The 26,346-nt window shown below is 41.1% G+C and overlaps 1 protein-coding gene across 1 annotated transcript; it reads right to left on the bottom strand.

The window, feature by feature from the left end:
• On the bottom strand, positions 1-26,123 carry LOC108701262 (insulin-like growth factor-binding protein 2). Its single transcript, XM_018235655.2, has 4 exons — positions 25,345-26,123; positions 5,358-5,539; positions 4,717-4,857; positions 1-2,525 (listed from the first exon to the last, which is right to left on the bottom strand). The coding sequence occupies exons 1-4, from the start codon at positions 25,700-25,702 to the stop codon at positions 2,361-2,363; spliced, it is 846 nt and encodes a 281-aa protein (XP_018091144.1). The 5' UTR covers positions 25,703-26,123; the 3' UTR covers positions 1-2,360.
• Between the last annotated feature and the right edge of the window lie 223 nt (positions 26,124-26,346).

Genomic DNA, 26,346 nt, shown 5'->3' with positions numbered 1-26,346 from the left:
ACTTGTCAAGAGATTTATTGACTTTATAGCAGGATACACAGTGTAATTATACATTGCTGCACAGTGCATTACAGTCAGTACCATCATATTTACACCACTCTCATGCCAAACTCATCCAACAATGTCAACAAATTAGTTTATTGGCTGCTGCCTCTGTCTTAAGGCAATGTATACTTAGGTCAGGAGTTCTAATACATGTATTTATTTGATACATTGCTAGTACATAGAGGTGCCCCCATGTCTATGAGCCAGCTTCTTAGTTTCCCACCTCAACCTTTAAAACTAGACACTTATTAAACCCACTTCTTCTGTCTAATTAGAAATATAGGTGTACTCTGCTTGCTAATTAACCATGCATCATTTGGATTTTATGTGTCCCATTATATTGATTTATGGTTTTTAGTGTAGATAAACAGTTCATTTCCTTGATTTGGGTCTAGGCCAGGTTTATATCAGTTATCTACTTCCTATAGAATTATTTGTGCAATGTATTTATATGGAACATCCCTGACTGAGCAGAACCGGTTCTAATTCTCTCTGCTATGAAATCGCTGCACACATTCTGACATCTAGTGGTATTTGTTTAGAATGCATCTCATGTACTGTCTCGAAAAAACCTATAGATCTGAATGAGAAGAAAGCACTTAAATATCCTGCAGACAAGTATAATAGAGTCATAGAAAAAGCTCAAGAGGGTGAAAGGCAAAAGAAGGTTCATGTTCCTCAATTGTCTTCTACACGAAAACTCCCAGTATTCACAGAAAACTTATGTTGTCATTTTTGGTCCAGTAACCTGCTGTTAAACCTCTTGGTTGCACAAATTAACACTGATGTTCTAAGACAGAGGACACATTAAATCTTGTTTAGGTAACCAACAGCCCTGAAGACTATAATTACTACAACTCCCAGCACCCTAACTGCCTTTTTGAATGTGTTACATAGTTACAATGAACTGCAAACCAACCCCCTATAAATGTGTCATATTGTCTAAACTCTAAATACTGACTGGCTAATTGGCAGTTCAATTAGACTTGTGCTGCATCTAAACAGCTAAGCCCATCCCAACCCACAGCAACTCTCAGCGCAGAAATGAACACATTTAGCTCTGCTCCATAAGAAAACACTACTCTCTACATAAACATAGCGTAACCACAGAGGACTATACTTTTATTTCATGCCCTTATCATTTCTTTCCTATTCATTAGAATTTATTTCAAACCCCTCAGATACATGGAAATTGTTTGATACACAGTTATGCTGTGTTAAACTATGCACATTGACATTATAGATGCCTCTGCTGCAGGAGAGACTGTAAATTATAACATATAGATAGCAGTGTGCACATACTTCTATAGGGATGTTAGCTGCTACTGTCTGAGGGTATAGCTTATCGTGTGCCCATTTATACATATGCATAGGAGGTGCCATATTGTTTTCCTTAGAAAGTAGAGTATGAGTGTATAGCTTATTGTGTGTCTATGTATATGCATTTATACAGCACCCCCAGTGGTCATACTGTATACCAGTAAATATGGCAGCTCTCACTCATATGCATATTTTTGTAGGGGGGGACGATGTTGTTTCCTTACTTTTGCATTGTCTATTTAAGGTACAGTTTCAAGGTCATTCCCCCTGGGTGCTGTAACCTCTTTTTTGCCTGTAATTGCAGTCAGTAAATACATCCAAACACACAGTAAACTCATGGAAAGATATGAATTAAAATTGCCCTTTCACATTCCCAGACTTTGTTTTAAACAAGATCAAAGTATTGAAACTGGAAATTGGAATTTGCACCAAAATTGTGTAATAAATAGGGTTCGAGAACTCCCCTGAGAACTGGTTTCTGATAAGGAGGAAGAATGGGTTCTAGTAGATTCTAGTAGAATGGAACATGGCAAGAAAAAAGACATGCTCAAGCTTTCATTGCTTAGATAACCTGCAGCATGGGGGGGGGGTAATATATTTTGGTGTTTATATCCCTTGGTGCCAGCGAGGTTTTGTGTAACATTAACACAACCTCTGTGACACCCAAGGGGCTGGTTATTTGGTTTACTTTCTAAATCCATCCTGATTGGCTTATGAAGTTGGGATGGTCTTACTGGCTGGCTCTGACTTATTTTCCTAAATCCTCCCTTCCCTGTTAATCCAACCACCTGGATTTTGGGAACCAAAAGGTTTTGTTTTTTTAAGTAAATGGAAACTCCAGTGAGGTTTTCGGCTAATACATCAACCAGCCAATTCCCACTTTCAAAGCTATTGCAACAATGGTGATTGTTTGATCCAATGTGCATGAAAACAAAGACTGTGATATTAGCCAGCGGTGGGCAGGCCGGGATTGCCGGTACTGGCTTCTGATCTTCTTATGGAGCTCGCTGGGTATGTGCTCGGCGCTCCTCCTCTGGGTTTGTATAAAACAAATGGCATTCAGGGTCCCCTCGGACAGTGGGAGATCCAGGCAGAACCTTCCCAGTGATTGGGTTTACACACCAGCATTCTCCGCGCTGACCATTCACTGACATCTTACACTGTGAGGGAAGAACATATATGCATCAAGGTGCCATTACAAATACTAAATGTTAAAGGAATAGCAACACTAAAAAATTAAAGAGTTTTAAAGTAATGAAAATATAACGTACTGTTGCCCTGTGCTGGTAAAACTGGTGTGCTTGCTTTAGAAACTCTACTTTAGTTTATATAAATAAGCTGCTCTGTAGTCATGGGGCAGCTATTCAAAGCTGAAAAAGGAGAAAAGGCACAGTATACACAGTAGTATACAATGGGATTCTACATATCTTGAATGGCTGCCCCCATCGCTACATAGCAGCACGTTTAAATAAACTATAGTTTTTCTTTCTGAAGCAAACACACCAGTTGTACCAGTGCAAGACAACTCTACATTATTTATTCATTACTTAATAATTTTTTGATGTTATTGTTCCTTTAAGTGGTAAATATACATTAAAATGTATCTGCTGAATTGTGCTTAGTACAAATACCTATGCTGCCATTGTTTTATGGTAGCTCTCTGTACAGACTATGAGCAAATTTAGGGGGCTGTTCCTGCTGAACTGTGCTTAGTACAGGGGAATACCTATGCTGGCATAGTTTTATAGTATCTCTCTGTACAGGCTATGAGCAAAATTATGGGGCTGTTCCTGCTGAATTTTGCTTAGTACAGGTTAACGTTTATCTTTATTAGCTCTGAGTACTTAGGTAGATGCTCTCGATCAACTGGAGAAATTTAATTGGCAGATACAGTAGAAAGCTTCAGGAAAGAGATGGACCTTTTACATTGTAAGTAAGGCTAGGGCCAGACTTCCACCCTGACTGTCCCTAGCCTAAGTGAAAATTGGGCATAAATATAGACAGATACTGTAAACGCTGGAATCCCAGAAGGCAGTGGTGTAACTAGATGTTACTGGACCCCCCAGCAAATTTATTTCAGGGCCCCCAAAATATCCAGAGGGCCTCATTGGGCCTCATTGGGTTGGCTTCCTCTGTAGTTACGCCCCTACCAGGTGGTATAAGTTGTTCAATTGTAAAATGACTGACAAGCTTACTCTTTCTACTACTGGTTACTGGTATTCATACACATTGCACTGCCCTATTTCTTATGAAATCATTGGCCAACAATCTCTTATAAAGCCCTTTTTTTCTTAGAAACAGGTAGAAATGTTGGCATTGGCTCAAAGGGGATTCCGTGTGATGGAAGGCGTGGTGAGAAATGAAGAATAATTACCCATAATTACCTTAGCCTGAGGCAACAGTTACGTACTAGCTGGTTTTGTAATTTGTTATGCAATTGCTTTTGTACTAGTAATGTAATTACATGAGGGCTACCAGAAGTTGCTTCCCCCATAACCATGGGTGTCCGCAGAAGGGGGCAAGAGGGGACAGTTGCCACACCCAGACTTCTCCAGCTAGTTCCAAGAAATTGTTCAAAAATGTAATTCTCAACAACTACCCCAAACCAAGCTTAATAAGGTTATCTTCTGCGTTTTCATAAATAGGTTAATTTTCAGTGGGATGCTACCCTATGTAATATTAGCTTACTTGCACCCCCATGCCCATAACACTGATATGTAAGATAATTGTAATGATGCTGTTGTTTTAAGGGGCAACTTGTAGCTTGCTCCCATGTGGCCTGAGTATCCTTTAGGCTAAGGCCAGACGATGGCGGAACTTGGCCTGCGGAGAATTTTCGCAGGCCAAAAATCCGCTGCTCTACTGCTCTGACTGCACCCAGAAGCACTGTTTCTGCTTCGGTGCAGGCACACGCTGTGAATTTCTATGCCAAAACGCAACATTTTGCACCGAAATCCACCCGCATTTAGCTAAACAAAGGGAGCAGCAGGGCAGCGAATTCTTCATCTGCAGAGAATCTACTTTAAAAAGGATCTCCTGGCCCTAGCCTTAGTTTGCCCCACAGTCTGTGTGGAAATAATCCTCCTGGTCTCAGTGTTCCATACCTGATTTCCGGCTGAAATCTGGTCACCTGTTACAAGAACTATGGGTTGCGGCCAAACTTAGAGAGTTTATAGGGAAGAGGATTGGGGCAGACCTCTCCATGTACTGTACCTCCCTCAGGCTTGAAGTTTCTGGTGCATAGGAGCTGGGTGGGTAGCCTGATATCTATGGCACTGCTTTGGGCCAATGAAAGCAAGAGCACTACATCCATTTCATACCCAATTCTATAATTTCCTATTTCCCATTTACCTGTTTGAGATTAAAGAATCCGTTCTTGTCACAGTTAGGAATGGGAAGCGCATAAAGGTGCTCGAGGGGACCTCTGTCATCAGGGAGGTGCATACCCGAGATCCGTTCCAAAACCTGGTCCAGCTGCAGCTGACATAGGCTCTGCAAAACAAAGGCCAAGTAATGACTATGCTCAGTACAATAAATATTGTTTTTGATTTGGAACATCATGCTGGTTCCTGTACTGTAAATACAATTAGAAACATCAGCTAGCAAACGTGTTGAGTGAGCCCTGTTCTGTATCAATAGACCTCAATCGGAAACTATAACAGGACCACATGACTCGCAAGAAGTAATCTCAATCACAAGAATGGCTCTAAACTCCAGGCCCTCCCAGGCATAAAATGTGTCACATCACCCAGAGACATTATAGTGTTTATAGTTTGTGATGAGCTGCTTTTGAGTGCACCTGCAATGCCTATACTTATTATAAGTTATAGAATGGAAGTAAATGGAAATAAAAAAAACTCAGCTAAGGAACAGCAAACAAAACCAGATTATAGCATAATAAAAGAGCAGGAGAGTATAATGGCCCCCATGTTTTGGTGAAGACACGGCACCCCAGTCATTCCATCTGTACAAAGAAGGTAACAGTAACAAACCCTGGCTGGTCTCTTCTTGTCCTCGCTTTTGTTGGTCTTCGATCTGTGTTGCTCGTTCGCTCTCTCCCTATTCACCGCATGGGCTTTTGAGGATTTCCTCGGCATGAAGTCTCCGGGAACTGCCGGCCCAGCAACCAAATTATTATCAACAAGCATGTTATCCGACTGGTCCTCTGGCAGCTCTGACGGGGAGGGAGGGACAGAGAGTTGTAAGTGACAACTAATTTACATTTTAAGATGGTTCACCTTTAAGTTAACTTTTAGTATGTTATAGAATGGCTAATTCTAAGCAACTTTTCAATTGGCCTTCATTTTTTTTATAGTTTTTAAATGGGGGTCACCGACCCCATCTAGAAAACAAATGCTCTTTAAGCCTACAAATGTATTCATTTCCGCTTTCTATTTAGACCATCTCCTATTCATATTCCAGTCTCTTATTCAAATTAATGCATGGTGGTTAGGATCATTTGGACCCCAGCAGCCAGGTTGCTGAAATTGCAAACTAGAAAACGGCCTCATAAAAAGCTAAATAACTCAAAAACCACAGATAATAAAAAATGAAAACCAATTGTAAATTCTCAGAATATCATTCTCTACATCATACTAAAAGTTAATTCAAAGGTGAACCCCTTTAAAAAACTATTTCTTTCAATTGCTTTTCCATCACATACTATTTTTCTAAACCGTTTTATAAATGATTTCTCTGCCTCATGTTTCCCAGATCACTGCCTTTGATAAAATTTAACACATTAAACGATACCTTCCTCAGCAGCACCTTCCACCCCTATCGAGCATGTCACCAAGCAACCGTTACATTTATATACATTAGTTCCTGAGAGAAATACATCAACTCAGATAAACAGATTGTAACAGTTTAGAATGTAGGCTATCCATGCTACTGGGTTTTAGTGGTGTGCGGATCAAGAAATTCTCAACCCGCACCCGACCCTAACTCAACCCCTCACAACCCGCACCCAGCCCGGCCCGCTGTTCCCCCTATATTTAGGGGTCTATAAATTAAGGACTGAGCCCTTCTCCTGCTCTCCAGCCACTACCTAGAACTGCTGGCTTCCGGCCCCTAAATTTATAGACTCACGCCTGCCCCTCCCAATTTATGACATCACTGCGGGTAGGTTTGCCACCTGGCCGGTATTTTACCGGCCTGGTCAGTAAAAATTATGGCTGATCCCAATGTTATTAATAGGGAAAAAAGATAAATATATAGGAAGGACGGTATTTTTTTCCAGAAAAGGTGGCAACTCTAACTGAGGGACAGGTGTGAGTCTATAAATAGAGGGAGAGCTGTGGGCCAGGCTGGGTGCGGGTTTTTCTGCAGGACACGGGTAAGAAGATTAAATTTATTTCATGAATTGACCACTTGAATTGTTGCCTGGGCTGTCAAGACTCATTATTCCAGATAAAATCCAAAAATAAAATATATATATATATATATATTTATTTTTAATGTCAAGACTGGCTGAATTCACTTTCCTGGAAGTGGCTCTCCAGGTTCCAATTCATTATGATTCAATTCTTCACACCATCTAATGTATTAGAATAATAAATGCCATTACAATACATCAGTGTAGGTGACAGACAATCAGAAAAAGAATTCTGCTCCTATTACTTATTAGCATTGTGACACAGAGTGAGCGGCGGCTGCCAAATGACTCTATACCCCAGTCTGAAAGGGGCTCCCATGCCAATGTAAGCAGTAGAATTTCTGAGATTTGTCTGACTGACCATCTTATAGCGTGGTGGGTTAAATAAACGTTTTTGCATTGTCTCTGGCTGTGTGAATGTTGTTCCCCTCCCTTCCCCCAAATGATTATTGCACAATTTCTGTGTAACTCATATTTGTATGTACTGTATAAAGAACCAAAATATCCTACTTCATGCACCATCTCTCCCTACTAGGGATGGGCGAATTTTATCGCTTTGTTTCACCTCAAAAATTACACCCAATGACAAATTTTTTTGATGCCCATAGACTTTAATGGGTGTCGGCAACATTTTACCGGCGGCGAATTTTTGGCAAAATGGGTCAAATTCGCCCATCCCTACTCCCTAACATACCTGCTATCCCACAACCACAGTCCCTTCCCAGAGACTATTGTCCCACTGCTACTATAGGCACCATCTCTCACTACTATACCTGCTATCCCACAGTCACAATCCCTACCCAGAGGCTATTATCCCACTGCTACTATAAGCACCATATCTCCCTACTATACCTGCTATCCCACAGTCACAGTCCCTTCCCAGACGCTATTATCCCTTCACTACTATAGGCACCATATATCCCTACTATCCCACAGCCACAGTCCCTTCCCAGAGACTATTACCCAACTGCTACTATAGGCACCATCTCTACCTACTATACATACTATCCCACAGCCACAGTACTTTCCCAGAGACTATTATCCCACTGCTACTATAAGCACCACGTCTCCCTACTATAACTGCTATCCCACAGCCACTGTCCCTTCCCAGAGACTATTATCCCCACTGTTACTATAGGCACCATCTCTCTCTACTATACCTGCTATCCCACAGCCACAGTCCCTTCCCAGAGACTATTATCCCACTGTTACTATAGGCACCATCTCTCCCTACGATACCTGCTATCCCACAGCCACAGTCCCTTCCCAGAGACTATTATCCCACTGGTACTATAAGCACCATCTCTCCCTACTATACCTGCTATCCCACAGTCACAGTCCCTTCCCAGAGGCTATTATCCCACTGCTACTATAAGCACCACGTCTCCCTACTATAACTGCTATCCCATTGCCACAGTTCCTTTCAATAGGTTATTATCTCCATTGCTACTAAGGTGCTTTTACATCAACTGCACAGATTATGTTAGAACATTTTGTGAATGCACACCTTTACTATTGTTATACTGCATAGAAAACTTTGTGTAGTGGTAGGGCAGTTGCTGCGGCTTGATCCGATCTAAAGACAGCTCTCGCAACAGCTAATCCTCTATAGAGGTGTGAGGTGTCTCTGGTGCATATATTCTATATTGCACATTACAAAGAATTACTATTTGATGTGTCATACGTTCCCCTTTTATATTTTATCATGATTTTAGGAGCTGGCAGTGACAGTCTTTGTTGAATAGTGGGACCCTGTTTAGCCCCCATCTCTAATTCAGCTCTGCATTTCGTGTGTTTCTGAAGGAACAGTTAATCACTGCTCAGCACCACTGAGCCCCATGGATTATCTGATGTTGATTTAGCGATTAAAGAGGATGGCAGCAATCCATATGCAGCAGCACGTTTAAAACATTCTTGTGCAAATGTTTATTGGGCAAAAAAATCCTGACAACTCAAAATCCAAAGTCCCACTTGGAGTCTGCAAGTCGTTTGAAAAGAAAGAAAGAATCCAGGCGTGCAGCATCTTGTCAGGGGACCCAGTGTTTGTTTCAACATTTTCTTCAGCCCACCTTCCCCCCACTGCCCTGCCATGCTGGTTCCTTTAATTAGTGAGATTCTGAGACTTTTATATTTAAAATATATTTAGATAATATTTACATGTATCCAAGTTGTCATTTTGAGAGCTAACAATTTACACAATAAAATTAAAAGGCGGGGGTGTGGAATAATATTGTATATAATAATAATATATAATAATTTCTCTTATTATCAGTATTATTTGTAGTTGGGAGTTCCCTTATTGATTCCCTTAGACCCGTGGTCCCCAACCAGTGGCCTGCAAGCAACAGTGTCCTCAAAGCAGATGTTTATTTTTTAATTTCTGGCCTGGAGACAAGTTTAAGTTGCATAAAAAAAGTGTACTGCCAAACAGAGCCTCATGTAGGCTGTCAGTCCACATAGGGGCTACCAGTAGCCAATCACAGCCCTTATTTTGCATCCCCAGGATTTTTTTTCATGCTTGTGTTGCTCCCCAACTCTTTTTACATTTGAAAGTGGCTCACACGTAAAAAAAAAAGGTTGGGGACCCATGCCTTAGACGTTACTGTATGAGAGTACAGGTAGGGTCATATTTTTTTATAGCAACCAAGGGCCAGTGCCTAGGGCAGCACCAGACCTAAATACTGTATAGGTTATGGTTTGCCTCAAACATTTCTTCTCCCTGTATTTATATTTGTATTCATACATACTGTATGGGCTGCCAGCACCAATAACTATGCTACAATGCACAGGATGCAGGTATTATACATAGAGGCGACACTATAATTAACTAGCTACCTGTTCAGGAAGTTAGCTACTACTTTCAAAAATGACATTTACAAATAACCTTTTTATGAATGTATACTGGAAAGCTGCTTAGAATTTCTTTGCCATTGAATCTCTTTTCTTCAACTTAATAGCAGGATATACATTTCAACATCAGAGAGAAATATATGAATATACTTAGCACTACTCTACTGAATGCCACTCTGTATTCAAGCAAAATTAATGCAAACAATCAGAGAGCTAAGGTACTAGCTGAGGGCCACAGACCCCCACCCATTGCCATCACCCATGCACTCACATAACCGAGTAGGTCTGCTTTCTGGCTGCAGATAAAGACTCACAAACCTGGAATCTGAGGTTTAAAACAACATTTTAACCGGGTGCCCAGGACACATATGTTGGCAAGAAGCAAGCACAAATTATTTATGAAGATCTTATTACAGCACCGAGCAACCATTTCTACCCTGATACAAGCTATGATAAGGGGTGTATAGACGAGGGGCAGCAGAGCCCCATTAGGAGGGCAGCAGGCAAAGCACGGTGTCACTAGATGTGGTCTGTCAGCAACATTATGTACATTGGCACGTACAGGCCGCTCTGCTTATACAATAACAAAAACGGAGAATTTCTCCCGGATTCGTTTTCCTTGTGCAAAAGAGCTGGATTGCTTATTCTGGCACCGAGTCGCTCTTCTAAACGTTTACCACACTCTCTGGAGGATTTCCTCACTCGCTGAGGGCCTGCTCTGTCTTCTGTCTCCTGTCCAAAATGTCACAATGTGTCAATAACGGAAAGCAAATCCCTTCCCTCCTCTACCAATTTGCTGGATTTCAAAGTTGGCTTCGATCACTGAAAAACAATTTCATGCCTAACAGCATTTTAATAGTCCTCGCAACAGCCCAACCAGGGTCACGACTCGTACTTACCAACGTCTTTCTAATTAAAGGGATACTATGTTCAAATGCTCAAAAATAATGTCTAATATTATATAATGTAGTGAAGGTTGGGGGGAAACCTTTAAAGGGGACCCGTCACCCAAAAAAATTATTCAAAATCCTATTTTATCACATTAGTCAAGAAAAATGAACTTTAATTACACTATATAAATTATTTGAATATATTCCTTCAGTCTGAGAATTCAAAATTATAGCAAGCAGGTAGCAGCCATTTTGTGGACACTGTTATTAAGGCAAGTCTTGCATCATCTCAGAATCTTGTTTGTGCACCAGAATGGGGGACCTGATGTCCATCCCATGCCCTGGTTACACAATTAAATGATGAAGAGAATGGGGGAATGTGTGGAGAGCAGTGACATCTAGGAAGTGCTGAATGGAAAGTGAAAGTAATTGTCTGCCCCGCCTCTATGCCCATGGCATAGAGGAGGGGCAGACAATACTTGATTGACAGCTGAAATTTTTAAATGAGCTTACAACAGCTATGAATGCTTTAATAAAAAAATGAAATTGGATTTCATGTTTAATTTGAAAAGGACTTTTATTATACAGATTTTTGTGTCTGGGTGACAGGTCCACTTTAAGGCATAAACCAATTCTCTGCTTGAATCTCACAATACACACAGAAGGACTTTATATACAATACACTGTAGATATGTAAAATCGGTGGTGGTTCTTTTAAAATTGCTTAGTGGTACTTTTTTGGCACAATCTTTTAGTGTATTGGCTTATAAGAGACCAATATCAGTTTCCTGTTCTGAAAAGCAGACCTGGGGTTGAGGGGGTCAAGACTGAGAACTGACTGTTGATGGATAAGGAATCAGAGATGGGACGACATAAGCACTGATGGTTTGGTGATAAAGTCTTTTGGTTGAGCAATGAGGGTTGATGGTTGGGGCACAAGGGCTCAGATCTCTGATGATTGAGAGTAAGGACTGACGGTTGTGGGGTTTGGTCTGGTAGTTGAGGAATGAATATTGAGGCGGGTGACAACTGAAGACCAAGGCTTGAGGACTGAAGACTGAGGGTTGAGAACTGAAGGTTGAGTGGCCAAGACTGATGTCTATTGAAGAAGCATTGATGACTAAGTGATAATGACTGAACATCAAGGCATAAGGGCTGATTGTTGGCTTAAGAAGTCTGATTATTAAGTGTTGTAGGACTGACAGTTAGTGATGATTACTAAAGAGTGAAGTAATTACTAAAGAGTGAAGTAATTTGGATGAGACATGAGGACTAAATGGTTATTGCTCTAGGGTGAAGTCTGATAACAGAGAGAGATGAGGACTGAAGATAACTGAAACATTAAGATAATAGTTGAGGGGTAAGAGCAAATAGTGCAGGGGAAAAGAGAATGTCGAGAGATGTAAAACATTAAAGTGCCCATTAACTTTTCCTTTGCAATAAAAGCTAATTAAATATGATTGAGTGCAATGGGACCTTAAGCAGGATCACAGTCTTTCACCTGTATCGATTGGCATTCCCCGATGTGTCCAAATCACTAGCAAATGTAACTATAAAAATAGAGAATTCTTCACCAGTTGAAAAAAGCAGAAAAACTTGCAGAATGTATATTGCGCTGTGCATTGAGGAAATGAAAAGGAAACTATTATATCCATGACTGAGTGCATGCTCGGCATACCAAACGTACAGTTTAAAGACATTGTAAACCTTACATTGAACCCTAAGCAGATCTGCATTAGTCCAATAAAAAAAAATACATAATATAAAGGGAAACTGTGCATTTAATCTAGGGATAGAGGTCTTTGCTGGCCAGTTTGGATTTTTACAGTTCAATATTATCTGTTAGTGTTAGTGATACTGGTCTGGCAGAGCATTGTGATGGAACAGGAGCTCCCTCTACTGAACAAATAAAGCCATTACAGGGGTACAAACAACAGCTGGGTATGACAAGGTTAGTAACACTCTACTCCAAGGTTTGTTTGTAACACATGGATAGCTTTATAGCTTTTCAGTTACTCCAGTGGCAAAGAACTTGGCGTTAACCAAATGTGTATTTTGCAATAGGCATCCTGTACCTCCAGGGCCCCTGACTGGAAAGCAACTGGCTAAAAGAGCACAAAGTAAAGCATCAGGACATCAGGAAAATAATATGTTTGAATACCAAGAATATGATTTGGCCCAGAGAACGTTGTTAGGGTGTGGTAACCACACTCTTTGCCCTTTGCTAAACCTAACACAGCTCTACCAGTAATGAGCAGCCATGAGACTGCTGAGGGATCCTATGGGCAAAATAAGCATTTCTTGTTTTCCACCACTTGGCAGCAATACAGCAAATTAACATTCAGCTGACTTGGCAGTTGAAAAGCATGAGCTTAATGCATGCACACACCTAATCAGTAACCTGTGGCTCCCTCCCAACCTAAATAAATACTTATATATGGGAGAGCACATTTGCTGTACTTCTCCAAATCTCCAGTGCCTTAGTGGAAATTCTGGCTGGGCTCTATTTCCTGCCTCTTGGCTAGCTCCGCCCACTGTTTCATTAGAGGCGGGATCTATTATTAACAGGCAAATGTTTAAATGAGTTGTGAGTAATCCTCTGATACCTGTGAATTCCATCTCTACAAATACCTGGGCTGTGCATCTTAACACACTGACATTTCTACCTAAACTGGCCATAAATGCAAAGATAAAGTCGTATGATTTTCTGCCCATGTTTGGATCGACCATGGCAACCAGTCGTTTAGTCGATCGGACAGGTTAGAAGATTTCTGTGATGATAATATGATGATAATATCTCTGCATTTACGATATCAATGGGACTGTCACTACTATTTGTATGATTGCTGTCATGGCCAGAACATTATCTGATTTGTTCTTTTACTACTGTATTTAATCTGAATGGTTAGTTCCAGGCTGGAAGATAGTCGTAGGTACGATCATACAATATGAGGCTAGATTCTGCACGTCTATGGCCAGCTTTAGGTAGACCTATTCTTTGCCTGCCCTATTCCTCAATATTCCACCTAGATTTTAGATAGCTCAACAGCAGTGCTTGGGTTACAGAATTATTATTAAGTATTATTAACTGGACTTCCAAAGACAGTAAATTGGTCACATGACAGGGGAATCTGAACAAACTACTTTGCATACAATCATGTCCTATTTAAGATGTGGCCACTAAATGTGGGCACACAGGGGGATCCCTGCTGGCTCAGTCAGTTTATTGGACCATGTGTGGGGCCCAAACCAAAGCCTTTAAAAAACCCACCTGTCATTGCCTGTTAATAAGGTCCTCTACTCACAGGTAGATATATATATATATATATATATATATATATATATATATATATATATATATATATATATATATATATATTAAAGTATATCTGATGGGTTGTAGTCTAGCACAGGAAAAATGAGAAATATCCAGCTTGCGTGTGTTACAGCAAAGTACTCTACAACAGGGGTCCCCAACCTTTTTAACCCATGAGCCATATTCAAATGTAAAAAGAGTTGGGGAGCAACACAATCATAAAAAAGTTCCTTGGGGTGCCAAAAAAGGCCTATGATTGGCTATTTGGTAGCCCCTATGTGGACTGGCAGCCTACAAGAGGCTCTTCTTGGCACTATACTTAGTTTTTATGCAATTAAAATTAGCTTTCAAGCTTGTAATTCAAAAAAAAGCACATGCGTTGAGGACCCTAAGAGCAACATCCAAGGGGTTAGAGAGCAACATGTTGCTCACAAGCTACTGGTTGGGGATCACTGCTCTACATGTATTTTTATGATGGTAACTCAGCAATACTTGGTGTTGGCGTCTTAGCTCAATAGTACATGAGCATTTTTAATAGCTTTGCGGGCAGGCGACAAAATGCCCAGAACTGCTCCCTACTGATTTCAATGGCAAATGCCAAACAGGTGATTGTTGCTCAACAAAGCAGAAGCATCGCTCATCCGACTTGTGCCATTTACTACAATCCCAGTAGCAAGTGCTCTAGCAAATTTCTGGTGTTGCAGCAAATTACCCCTGAAACCACCACCAACAGTAAATTATTCCTTAGCCTCTTCGAATATAAGCTCTTGCGAGTAAGACCTTTTCATTCTCCTTTTTCTATATTTGTTAAGTGTAAGTTGGCACCATATACTCAGCTTGTTGCTGAGTAAAAATGCAGAAATGAAAAATGTTAAAAAAAGGCAAAACTTGGTGTCAGGGCTTAACAGGTTCTGAAGGAAATGGTGCAATTATCTTGCTACACAGTATATCTGTGGCCAAGCAGGAAACAGAGGAATGAGTGATGTTACTGGTGCATCTACATGTCCCTTCAGGCACCCGTGTGACAGAGAAGAAAGAAAAGAGGCGAAGGTACTAATTACAGGTGGAACCATATTCCCAGCATTGGCTGTTAAAACATGTTTGTGAGGTTTTTCAAAACTTATCCCGAGGGTTTGGAATCCCCTTGGCAAACAAAGCAAAATAGTTGTTTCTTTAATGCTTTGAGAGGCATCACCCAGGTGAGAGCGCCTGTGGGCACACAATAGGCTGACAGAACAATGACTAATAACAAGGACTTCACCCAAATTTCAGTACGAGCCTAGTGAACAGAGACATTATTATAGGGAAATGAACCACCAGCTCTTTATTCAATAAGCCTCTATGTGTTTTTTAATTTCATTAAAGGGGAACTATCGCGAAAATTAAGATTTAGTATACGCTTCATCATACTGAAATAAGAAACTTTGTAAATACAATCAATTAAATATTCTGTACTGTGTCTGAAATAATCAAGTTTATGTTCACTATTCCTCACTCAGCATCTGTTTCTCATCATTCTCATTTCATGCAGTAGTTGGCATTGGTAGATAATCATTGACAGTTAGATCCAATATATCTTATGGGGGGCTCATTTTGCCTAGAAGATGTATTATAGCCCACTCTACCAGACATCATGTCTCTCTACATGCAGAATTTGTGCAAAAGGCAGTTGTTTTGTTAGATTTTATTCATACTAGAATCAGTTATTTAAGTGAGCTCTAATACATCTGCTAGGAAAGGAAGCCCCCCTATAAGATATATTGGATCTAACTGTCAATGAATATCTGTTGCATGAAGAGAAACAGATGATGAGAAAGGAATAGTGAACATAAACGTGATTATTTCAGAAATGATGCAGAGTATTTAATTGATTGTATTTACAAGGTTTCTTATTTCAGTATGATGATGCTTATATTCAATTTTCATTTTCACAATAGTTCCCCTTAATGTGATTATTGCAATCCTGTACCAGGTTTAGTAGGATAAAGGTAACAAATCTGACTGCTGCATAGTTTATTTCCATTTAAATTCACATACATAAACACTACAGTATGAGGTTATAGCTGATTGTATGCCCAAAACATTCCTTCTCTGTTTGTATATTTGTAAGGAGTTTCCATATAGCTTCTCTTAGCTTACACAGTACAGTATGAGCGTATAACTTAGTGTGTGCCCAGAACATTCCTTCTCTGTATATTTGTATTTATACATATATATATATATATATTATATATATATATATATATATATATATATATATATATATATATATATATATATATATATATATATATATATATATATATATATATATATATATATATATGGGAAGGAGCTGCCATATTGTTTCCCTTAGACAGTACAGTACGAGGGTATATGTTATTGTGTGACTAGAACATTCCTTCTCTGTATAATTGTATTTATACATATGGGAAGGAGCTGCCATATTGTTTCCCTTAGACAGTACAGTACGAGGGGATATGTTATTGTGTGCCTAGAATATTTGTATTTATACATATGGGAAGGAGCTGCTATTTGTTTCTCTAAGACAGTACAGTAGAATATCATAGCTTATTGTGTGCCTAGAACATTCCTCCTCTCTATATTTATATCTATACATATGGGAAGGAGCTGCCACATTGTTTACCTTAGACAGTACAGTAGGAGGGTATATGTTATTGTGTGCTCAGCATATTCCTTCTCTGTATATTTGTATTTATACTTATGGGAAGGAGCTGTTATATTATTTCTCTTAGACAGTACAGTATGAAGGTATTGCTTATTGTCTGCCCAGAACATTCCTATTCTGTATATTAGTATCTATACATATGGGAAGAAGCTGTCATACTGTTTCCCATTGACAGTACAGTATGAGAGTATAGGTTATTGCATGCCCAGAACGTTTCTTCTCTGAATATTTGTACAGCAAAGAACAATGGAGAGCAAGAACAATGGAGGTTTTGGAAAGGCTGAAACTGTAATGTTAGTCATTACCACCCTTCTAGGAAATAGGAGGCAAAACAAATTAAGACTCAGATAAGAATCAGGTAGCTGGACTGGATATTTAGACCACCCCACCACTGTGCACAGTGTGACAGAGGGGGTAGAGGGCATGACAGAATACAGTCAATTTGGGAAGTAGCAAATATACCCTTTGTGCAGTGTGGAACATTTTATCATTTATGTCACCACTGCCTGTCACAGCCCTGTAGCTCTGAATTCTAGGTAAGAGATAAAAGGTCGTATTTATTGAGCTACATCAGGTAAATATTCCTAGAAACAAATTAATGTATGCGAGAGTGTGTGTATTAATGTATACATGGCCCTGCAGAACCTTATGCTCCCTTCTGGTACTGATCTACTTTAAGAGGGTGCTGGGACCCTGCAGCCTTGTTTGTGTCTCCAGGTGTGGGTGTGAGCTTGACTGCAGAAAGGAGGAGAAATGAAGCAAAGCTCTAAATGACTATGATTTTGTTTGTGTCAGCAGGACTATCGCCAGGGGCCCCCGCTGCTTAAATGAAGATTCATTAACTAGGGCAGATATTTACCTTCAGGGAACGAGGCCGACTGGGCTAAATTTTAAACTCTCAAGCAGCTTTATAACTTTTGTTTTAGCCTCCTTACTTACTTTGCTGGCCATAGACTTAAATCAAAGGGCAACCCTACTAATAAAGTGACGCTTTATTCAAATCTTTGGGGAAAGTTTTCCTGAAGCGGAGGGGCTCTCACTTATATGCAGAAATGCAAATGTGCAGACAAAGAATGTTCTTTGCTTGTAAAAAAGCAATGCCCTTAGACTTTATATTTAATATTTTGGCCACACAATAAGCTATACCTTCATACTGTACTGTCAAATGGAAACAATAAGACACCTCCTACCCGTATGTATAAATACAGCTATACAGAGAAGAAATGTTCTGGACACACATTCAGATATATCCCAATACTGTACTTTCTAAGGGAAACAATATGGCACCTCCCACCCATATATATAAATACAAATATACAGGGAAGAAATGTTTTGGGCACATAATAAACTATACCCTCATGCTTTACATTCTATTTAAGGTAATTTTTATGAAAGGTAAACTTTATATTTTCCCCCCTTTACATATGTCTAAAAATTAATTAAGCCTATTTATTGCACAGAAATTCATTTTAAGCTGGAATTTGCACTTTTCAGTGCCTCTTGCCGTTTGATTCGACCTCGGCACTGTTAATGTTCAATGCTTAGCTATGTTAGCACCCAAAAAGCTAATAAAAAATAAGGTCACAAGAGGTAATGTTAACTCGACTGCTTGTGCTGCAGGTATTTTACTGACCAAAAAGCTACTAAATCAGGACAAGGACTTCAGTTACAGTGAGAGGCGTCAGGGAGGGTCACAGTTTTTGCCTTGTACTATGTTTTCTTTACATAGACCTGCAGTTTAGCTGCCATGGTGCTTGCTCACAGCAGAATTCTGCTATATCCAGGATAGGCACATCACTGGTCCAGTTACCCCCTTCATCGAAAGGAACAACAATGCCACCTGGTACAATAAGCAATAATATGGTGCAAAGGCCATGCCTCATTGTGCAATAGGAATTGGGCCCAGATCTGATCATTTGGTAAACTTTCCAACTGGTCTGGCCTATTATGGTCACCTTTAGGCACTGGCCTGACTGTGAAGGGAGTAATGTAGCAGTGATAGCAGGATATTGTCAGTATGTATTGTCAGTCAATTCTTCCTCTCCTCTATAATGGAATCGATCTGCAGATCAGACATGGAATTTCCTTTATTCAAGAGCAGGGATGACCAACACTCCAACCACCACATGATGCTATAACAGACCTGTGGAGTCACCTTAGTTATATAATAGACAACAATCTCTAGATTTTAAGAATACAGTTCTAATACATTAAAGGAAATCCAATTACATTTGGGTGGCATTCTTCAGTAAATTCAATCTTCTTCTGAAAAATACTGTACCTTACTGTACTATACCTGCTATCTCACAGCCACAGTCACATCCCAGAGACTATTCTCCCACTGCTACTATAGGCACCATCTCTCCCTACTATACCTGTTATCCCATAGCCACAGTCCCTTCCCAGAGACCAGATTAGATATGGAGTTGCCCTTGTAATGGTCATCCGTGTGTTAAGTGCTTCTCAACGAGCCGCAGACCCCTGCAAAATTTGCAGGATATTCTGCAAAATAAAATGAAAACCTTTTAAAGCAAGAAGGTGTGCTCTCTGGCTACTTTTCTCCTTTACTTGGAATCTTTGCACACTGGCACGGGGTCCGCGGCTCGTAAACTTCATTATTAATGTATAGGGGTTCAATCTGAAAACCTCTAACTACTTTAGACTCGGTCCTTTGTTCTTCTAAGCTGTGAGCTGTCCCGCCTTCAGCCTCAATAACTGTGCGAAAACAATTAATAATACATTGTGGCGTCTGAAATTAATGCATGCTGACATCAGTAAGCTCCTTGTGGTTTTTCAGAGCTTGCAATGGCACGAGGGACATTACTGAAACCTTTTGCCGAGATTTCTGCGGTTCACATTTAATTGTCCAGGAGAAATGACTGCTCCCCAGGCACATGGTTACAACTGGAACTCAGGACAGGACATAAGTTTATGTAAACATGGTGTATTTTCGGATTGGCAAGCAGTCTGTGGAGTTCTTTAAATTCTCGGTGCAATTAGCTGAATAACCCTTTTACCTTTGGAAGAAAAAATCTGTTTGGAATGTGTTTTCTGCACCAGAGCACAGCAAAGAAGTTGCTGTCTGTTCTGTTAAAGGGACTGTTTCTATGCAATCAAGCTGAGCAGGGCCTACACTGTGTAACTACCCAAGATTGCTCCTATAAGATGCCTTAGGTGACTAGTATAAAAACCTTAGAGTGTAGGACAGATCTTAAGACATAGCCAGGGCATTCACTGAAGTCATAGACTGTCAATATAATATTTGGAGCAACCATTTACAATTTGCAATGAATCCTGGTCATTTAACACAGAAAGTGGGCAGGGTCACTCCTGCCATGAGGTAAGGTGACCTTGCCTCAGGCGGCACGGAGCGAGCAGTTACTAGGGGTGGCAAAAAGCCGCCTCTGGTAACTTTAAGAGATGAATTTCCGTTTTTTAACATAGAAATTCAGCTCTATTAGGTAAGGGGCTGGGGCAGATGGAGAAGGCACATATATTGGTAAAGAAGCATGTGCCCAGAGAAAACAGAGATGTTGGTAGGAGGCAAAGAGGGAAGATATATTAGGTAAGGGGCTGGGGGCAGAGGGAGAAGGCACAAATATTGGTTAAGAATCATGCGCCCAGAGACAACAGAGATGTGGGAAGGAAGAAGAGAAGGCACAGAGATTGGTTATGAACTGGGGAGGAGGCAGAGAGGGCACATAGATGTGGGAAGGAGGCAAAGAAGGCACAGATTTTGGTGATGAATTAGGAAGGAGGCAGAGAGGGCACAAGGGTGTGTAAATAAGTAAATAATGCACAAAGACTAGGCAGGAGGCAGAAAGAGGAAAAAAAATTTTACTTTAAATTTATTTAATGCGACATGCAACGTTTCGGGGACAACCCCTTTATCAAGCATGCTTGATAAAGGGGTCGTCCCCGAAACATTGCATGCCGCATTAAATAAATTTAAAGCAAGGGTTTCACCCTGCTAGCATTACCTGAGTGCCAGTGGATTTTTTTCCTTGTAATGTTGAGGGGTTGGCCGATCCCCTATTTTGCTGGGCACCAGGGATTCGAGTTCCAGGAGGGCCAGGGTGTGTGTTTGTAACTTCGATAATCTAGGAGGCAGAAAGAGCACAGAGATGTGGGAAAGAGGCAGAAAGGGCACAGACATTGGTGGATAGCTGGGAAGAAGACACAAGGGCACAGAAATAGGGAAAGAATGCAGAGAGGGAACAGCAATGACATAATTAACTGGGGACATAGAAGGAACATAACTGGTGAAGCAGGTAGGAGTATGTAGGAGGCAGAGAGGGCACAAGGATTTTGTGGGTAAGAGGTAGAGCTGACACAGATTTAGGAAGGAGCAGGTAGGAAGTATAGAGTGCACGGCTAGGGGAAGAAGCTAGGTATAAGGCATGGAGGGCAAGTTGTTATTTAAGTTTCAAGCTTTCGGGCAGTCGCTAGTTCCACTCTGATCATGACGCACAATTAAACAATAGTGTTGAGGTGTGAACATTTACATGTAGGGTATAACCCAAGGTGGTTGGAGCCAGTACTTTTCTGATCTTTGACTTTTTCTTGCGATAGTGAGTTGCAAGGTATACACTTGTATGACAGGATCCTTTCCTTTTAATCACCATTTTAAAAAGCATAAACCGCATCCTGGTGTTGTGAATGACTGAGAATTCATTCCTGTAATATATAAATGTGAGGCCATACTGTGCCTTGAACATGCCACCCCTAGCTTTCTATCTGGGCAGAAGGTGCTGGGAGTAGACAGAGTTAATACATATTAATAAGGGAATTTAGCCAACTTTTTTTTGTTTTTTACCCAGACCTGTAGCATTTAATCAGCTGACCATAATTATAACACTGGGCTTATGTAATTACTCCCGTCTGCTTTCCTTGGCTCTGTGGAGACAAAAGTGGTTCTCTTTTTGCAGCAGGGAAACAGCCAACATCATTTTGCCCAAAATGTCCAATCTCTGCAGCTGTGTAACCAGCCTTAATAAGGTGAGGACAAGCGCTGGAAGCTGCTGGGAGTTAGTGGCCAAGGATATATAAGCAGGCACATGTTTCAACTTATTCTTATGTACACATGCAATACACCATATCCTCTGCGGGGGGCAGAACAGAGCCATGTTACAGGGACCCCCAACCACATTTTTGTGGCCTGCTTGTACCCAATGGAAAGAGATCCCTGGGGGTGTTTCATTGGTGAACAAAATTCTATGGGCTCAATCTTCATAACAGGTGACAATTAGCCTTATTTCTTTTGGTTATAAACTATATTGGCACCAAAGGCAATGGAAAATATCACACATGTTTTTGACAATATCATTAAAAGTAATGGAGAGCAAAATGTCCCACGTGCCGTGGACAGCATTGTGACACGATATTGAGTATTGCTGCCTTTCTGTGGCAGTCCTAGGTTTGATTCCAACCAGGGTACTTTCTATGTAGAGTTTATATGTTCTCCCCATGCTTTCTCTGGTTTCCTCCCATTATCATGTGGGTAAATTTACCGACTTCTGATAATTAGACTGTGAGCGATAAACAATCTCTGTAATAGGTCAGCGTTCTATATATAAATTATAATAACTAACTATGGTTTGGCTGTTTTGCAAAAAAGTTCAAAAATAATGTTATATTGACCTTTTTTCATACAGAAAACTAGGAGAGACTGCTCATGCATACAAAGGTGTGCTGCCCAGACAAGCAATTATACTGCCGGCAAGGTGGATTTCACTCCAAGCCGCAGAGCTCAGTCTGTCCCTGTAATCTCATATCTTCTCTGTCTCTTATAATTACACTTAGTTCCTGCATGTTGGACAAGGAGAAAAATAGGAATTCTGACCACACACAATTTCAAATTCTAAACACAGAGTAGAGGTTTTCAGGCACAGAAATGGGAATCATTAATAACCTGAGATTTTAAGGCACGGAAATGGGAATCATTAATATCCTGTACAATGAAAGCTGAGCAACAGTAATGGGTCTATCTTAATGATGTTTATATGTAGCGATTTTTTTATGGTGCATGAGGATGTATATATACAAAAAATGTAAAAATTTGCATTTTAAGCAGTTTATATTAATGGATTATTCCATTATTATGGAAAGGTACCAGGCGTCTCTTTGCTGACTTAAAGGAGAACCAAACCCTAATAATTAATATGGTTAAAATGTCGTATTTTTATATACTGAACTATTATTGCACAAGCCTCATGTTTCAGCTTCTCAATAGCAGCAATGATTCAGGAATTTAAACTTGTCACATGGGGTCACCATCTTGGAAAGTGTCTGTGAGACTCACACGCTCAGTGGGCTCTGAGCAGCTGTTGAGAAGCTAAGCTTAGGGCTCGTCACTAATTATCCAGCAGAAAATGAGGTTGTCCTGTCATATAAGCTGATGCTACAGGGCTGATTATTAAATCCTGGTGCTAGTTGCACTAGTGTCTGTGCTGTCATGCAGTAATTATCTGTATAATGTTGCTGCCTCTGAAATCTTTGGATCTACAACCCCTATTATGACACTAGTCAACCTTTTAGTGGGTATACACCCAGGCCAACAGTCAGTTAGCACTTATACCCACTTATAATGTGCATGTTACTACTACTACAGCTGTGTCTAAGGCAGTTCACCCATTTCACACCACACAATCTATGGGAGTCTTAAGTAGCTAATATCTGACACCAAAGGAGTTGCAACCATATTTTACTGAGTGACAAGGAAGAAAACATTAAAATAGTTCTGATTTCTAATTTCTGGAGCCCAGAATAGTTTCCTTATTTCCCCTTTGCTTTACAACTGCTGTTGTGGTCACCCCTATTGGTACCCCTCCCTAAAGGGTAAGTGATACACTTTTTAACTCACTGGCTGGTTGGTGCACAGTGTGAGACACAGCTCAGCCCAGCTCACAAAAAAGCTTCCGTGACTGCTATAGATTCCATTTCCAGGGTCACTGTTGAGAAGAAGCTTTTGATACATGCAGGCTGCCTGCCGTCTCACATAAACTTCTGCAAACATACAGGGAGCATGTGTGAGAATGACACTCTGCCTCTGTAATGTTGCTGCTGCCTCTATCCAGAAAAACAGCATGAAATTTATCTTCAGGAAACTCAGCAAGTCCAGCACTTCAAATAACACCAGCAATTCATTTGCATTCGCTGTGTTTCATTTCAGCAATTCTATTTTGCCCTGACCTATAAAACTCACTGGCTGATCAGCTTCTCATGCACATATACCCTGCCTGCTTGATACCAGATGGTAAAACATGCAGCCTCAAGCTACTGCTCAACTACTACAGGATCACACATTCTATGTCTTTTTGTCATCAGCATGGAGTCTGTGTATTCTATTGGACATTATTGGTGTTGGTGTTGCACTGTCTATTTAACCTAGGTAGTTCAAGACTGTGGAATAAGCTCAAGAACAACAAAAAATAACTTTTTTACTGGACAGACAATGCAGGAGAGCCTATAGTAGCAATGGAGATAACCTCTGGGAAGGGACTGTGGCTGTGGGATAGCAGGTCTAGTAGGGAGAGATGGTGCCTATAGTAACAGTGGGATAATAGTCTCTGGGAAGGGAGTGTGGCTGTGGGATAGCAGGTATAGTAGGGAGAGAGATGGTGCCTATAGTAGCAGTAGGATTATAGTGTCTGGGAAGGTACTGTGGCTGTGGGATAGCAGGTATAGTAGGGAAAGATGCTGCCTATAGTAGCAGTTGGGATAATAGCCTCTAGGAAGAGACTGTGGCTGTGGGATAGTTGGTATAGTAGGGAGAGATGGTGCCTATAGTAGCAGTGGGATAATAGTCTCTGGGAAGGGACTGTGGCTGTGGGATAGCAGGTATAGTAGGAAGAGATGGTGCCTATAGTACCAGTGGGATAATAGCCTCAAGGAAGAGACTGTGGCTGTGGAAAAGCAGGTATAGTAGGGAGAGATGATGCCTATAGTAACAGTGGGGATAATAGTCTCTGGGAAGGGACTGTGGCTGTGGGATAGCAGGTATAGTAGGGAGAGATGGTGCCTATAGTAGAAGTGGGTATAATAGTCTCTGGGAAGGGACTGTGGCTGTTGGACAGCAGTTATAGTAGTGAGAGATGGTATCTATTGTATAGTATAGTGGGAATAAAAGCATCAAGCAAACATGGGAACAGTGTAAAAAGCATTACTCTTAACCCACCAATACAAGATTACCATATAATGTTCTGTAAATCAGTCCATGTACAGTATTTGTGCTTGCCTAGAGCTTACATATCCTTCTCTAACCTGCTGAATTAACCTCAGGTGTCTAGGAAGCAGATTTTATATAATTTAGCTGCTGGATTAATCAGTGTCACTTTATTAAAATAAAAAATAAATTACTCCATCTCAAGATCATTAATGCCCTGAGTTCAGCATCTCATTATCACACTTTCTGTATTGGGATTGATTTCTTGCAGTGTCTGTTCTGCCCTGTTAATTAATTCAAAAGGCAGGTAATGTTCATATTAAAGTACAGCCTAAGGGCATGTGCAAAGCATTACTCCCACCCAGGTATAAGTTCTCTTCAGGGCTTGGCTAAGAATGGGGCACTTGGAAAAACAGAAGGTCTGGGCTCTAGAGGGGAAATGTAAGTTTCCTCCCTATCTATAACATATTCTTATTATGCAAATAAGTCAGGCTTCTTTCCAGTTCACTAGGGCAGTATTAAAGAACTGGAATTTGCCAGGATGGACTGGAAGCAGAACAATTGCATTTCAGCTGACCCAATTCAGAACTGCTGCTTTGTTTTGAATAGACCTTATCCACATTATTATAATTGTATTGAAGAAGTTATTGGCCTGAGGCTAGCATTGCATGACAAGGCAGCCCACATTGCGCTCACCTGTTCCCCGCTCCTGGCTGCTCCCATACTCTGCGTCTCTCCTCTTGCCGCAAGTTCCCAGTCCCAAGACCAGCGCCTGCAGTGGTAGCTCTGATCCTGGGTGAGGATAACAGCGGAGCCCTCCGGCACATCGCGCAGTGTAAACCCCGCACGACTCTCCCTCCAGCCTTGCGCACACCGGGCAGCAGCCGCACCCAGGCGCACGCACCAACTCTGCACACGGGGAGCGGGGACTGTTGCCAGGACAAGCGGCCAGTCTCTCGGGGGAACACGGGGGGCAGCGGAACAACACGTCGGATAGAGCTGGGGCGCACAGTACCGCGCCCAGCAGCACCAGCAGGTGCTCACTAAGCACCATCTTACTTACTGACTAAATCAAGGTGGCAAGTAGGTCTGTCAGCTAAGTGCTCCTGCCGCGACCCCTGTCTCTTTCCTCTCCCGAGAACCCTGGCTGTCTCTGACTTAAACCCCTGATTTTTCTAAATCTGCTCCAGGTTGTTCCTTACACCGTGGATTATCCACAGTCACACCCTGTATACTTGCTCCTGCCTGACTATTCTAATAAAGTAACTCCCCACCTGCCTGTATGCCCTCTGTATGTCTCTTCCAGTCTTTTTCTCACTGTCTCCCCAGCCTTTCTCCTTCTATGTCTGTCTCGCAGCCTCTGTCAGTGTAGTTCTCCTGCTTTTATTGCCCTTCTGCCCTACTTCCCCCTGCCTGTGCCCGACTGTCCCTGTCTTTACAGCTATTGTGATTCCTCCTCACTTTCTCTCCTCTGTCTCTCATTACCTTTTATTTCTGTTCTCCTCTCTTCCCCCTCCCCGTGTTTCTCCTCCTCCTTACTGCCCTCCCTCTCTTCTCTTCCACTTTCATCTCCAAAGGGTCCCTGTTTTTGTAACAAAACCAAGCACAGAACATAATATACCTTAGGGCAATATGGAAGGGGGCTTGTCTGTCTGTATTGGCCCAGATCAGGCCACAATTAGCCAGTTAGCCACACAT

Source organism: Xenopus laevis, chromosome 9_10L (assembly GCF_017654675.1).
Source record: "Xenopus laevis strain J_2021 chromosome 9_10L, Xenopus_laevis_v10.1, whole genome shotgun sequence".
Taxonomy (NCBI): domain Eukaryota; kingdom Metazoa; phylum Chordata; class Amphibia; order Anura; family Pipidae; genus Xenopus; species Xenopus laevis.
This window is presented reverse-complemented; position numbering and strand designations above follow the sequence as displayed.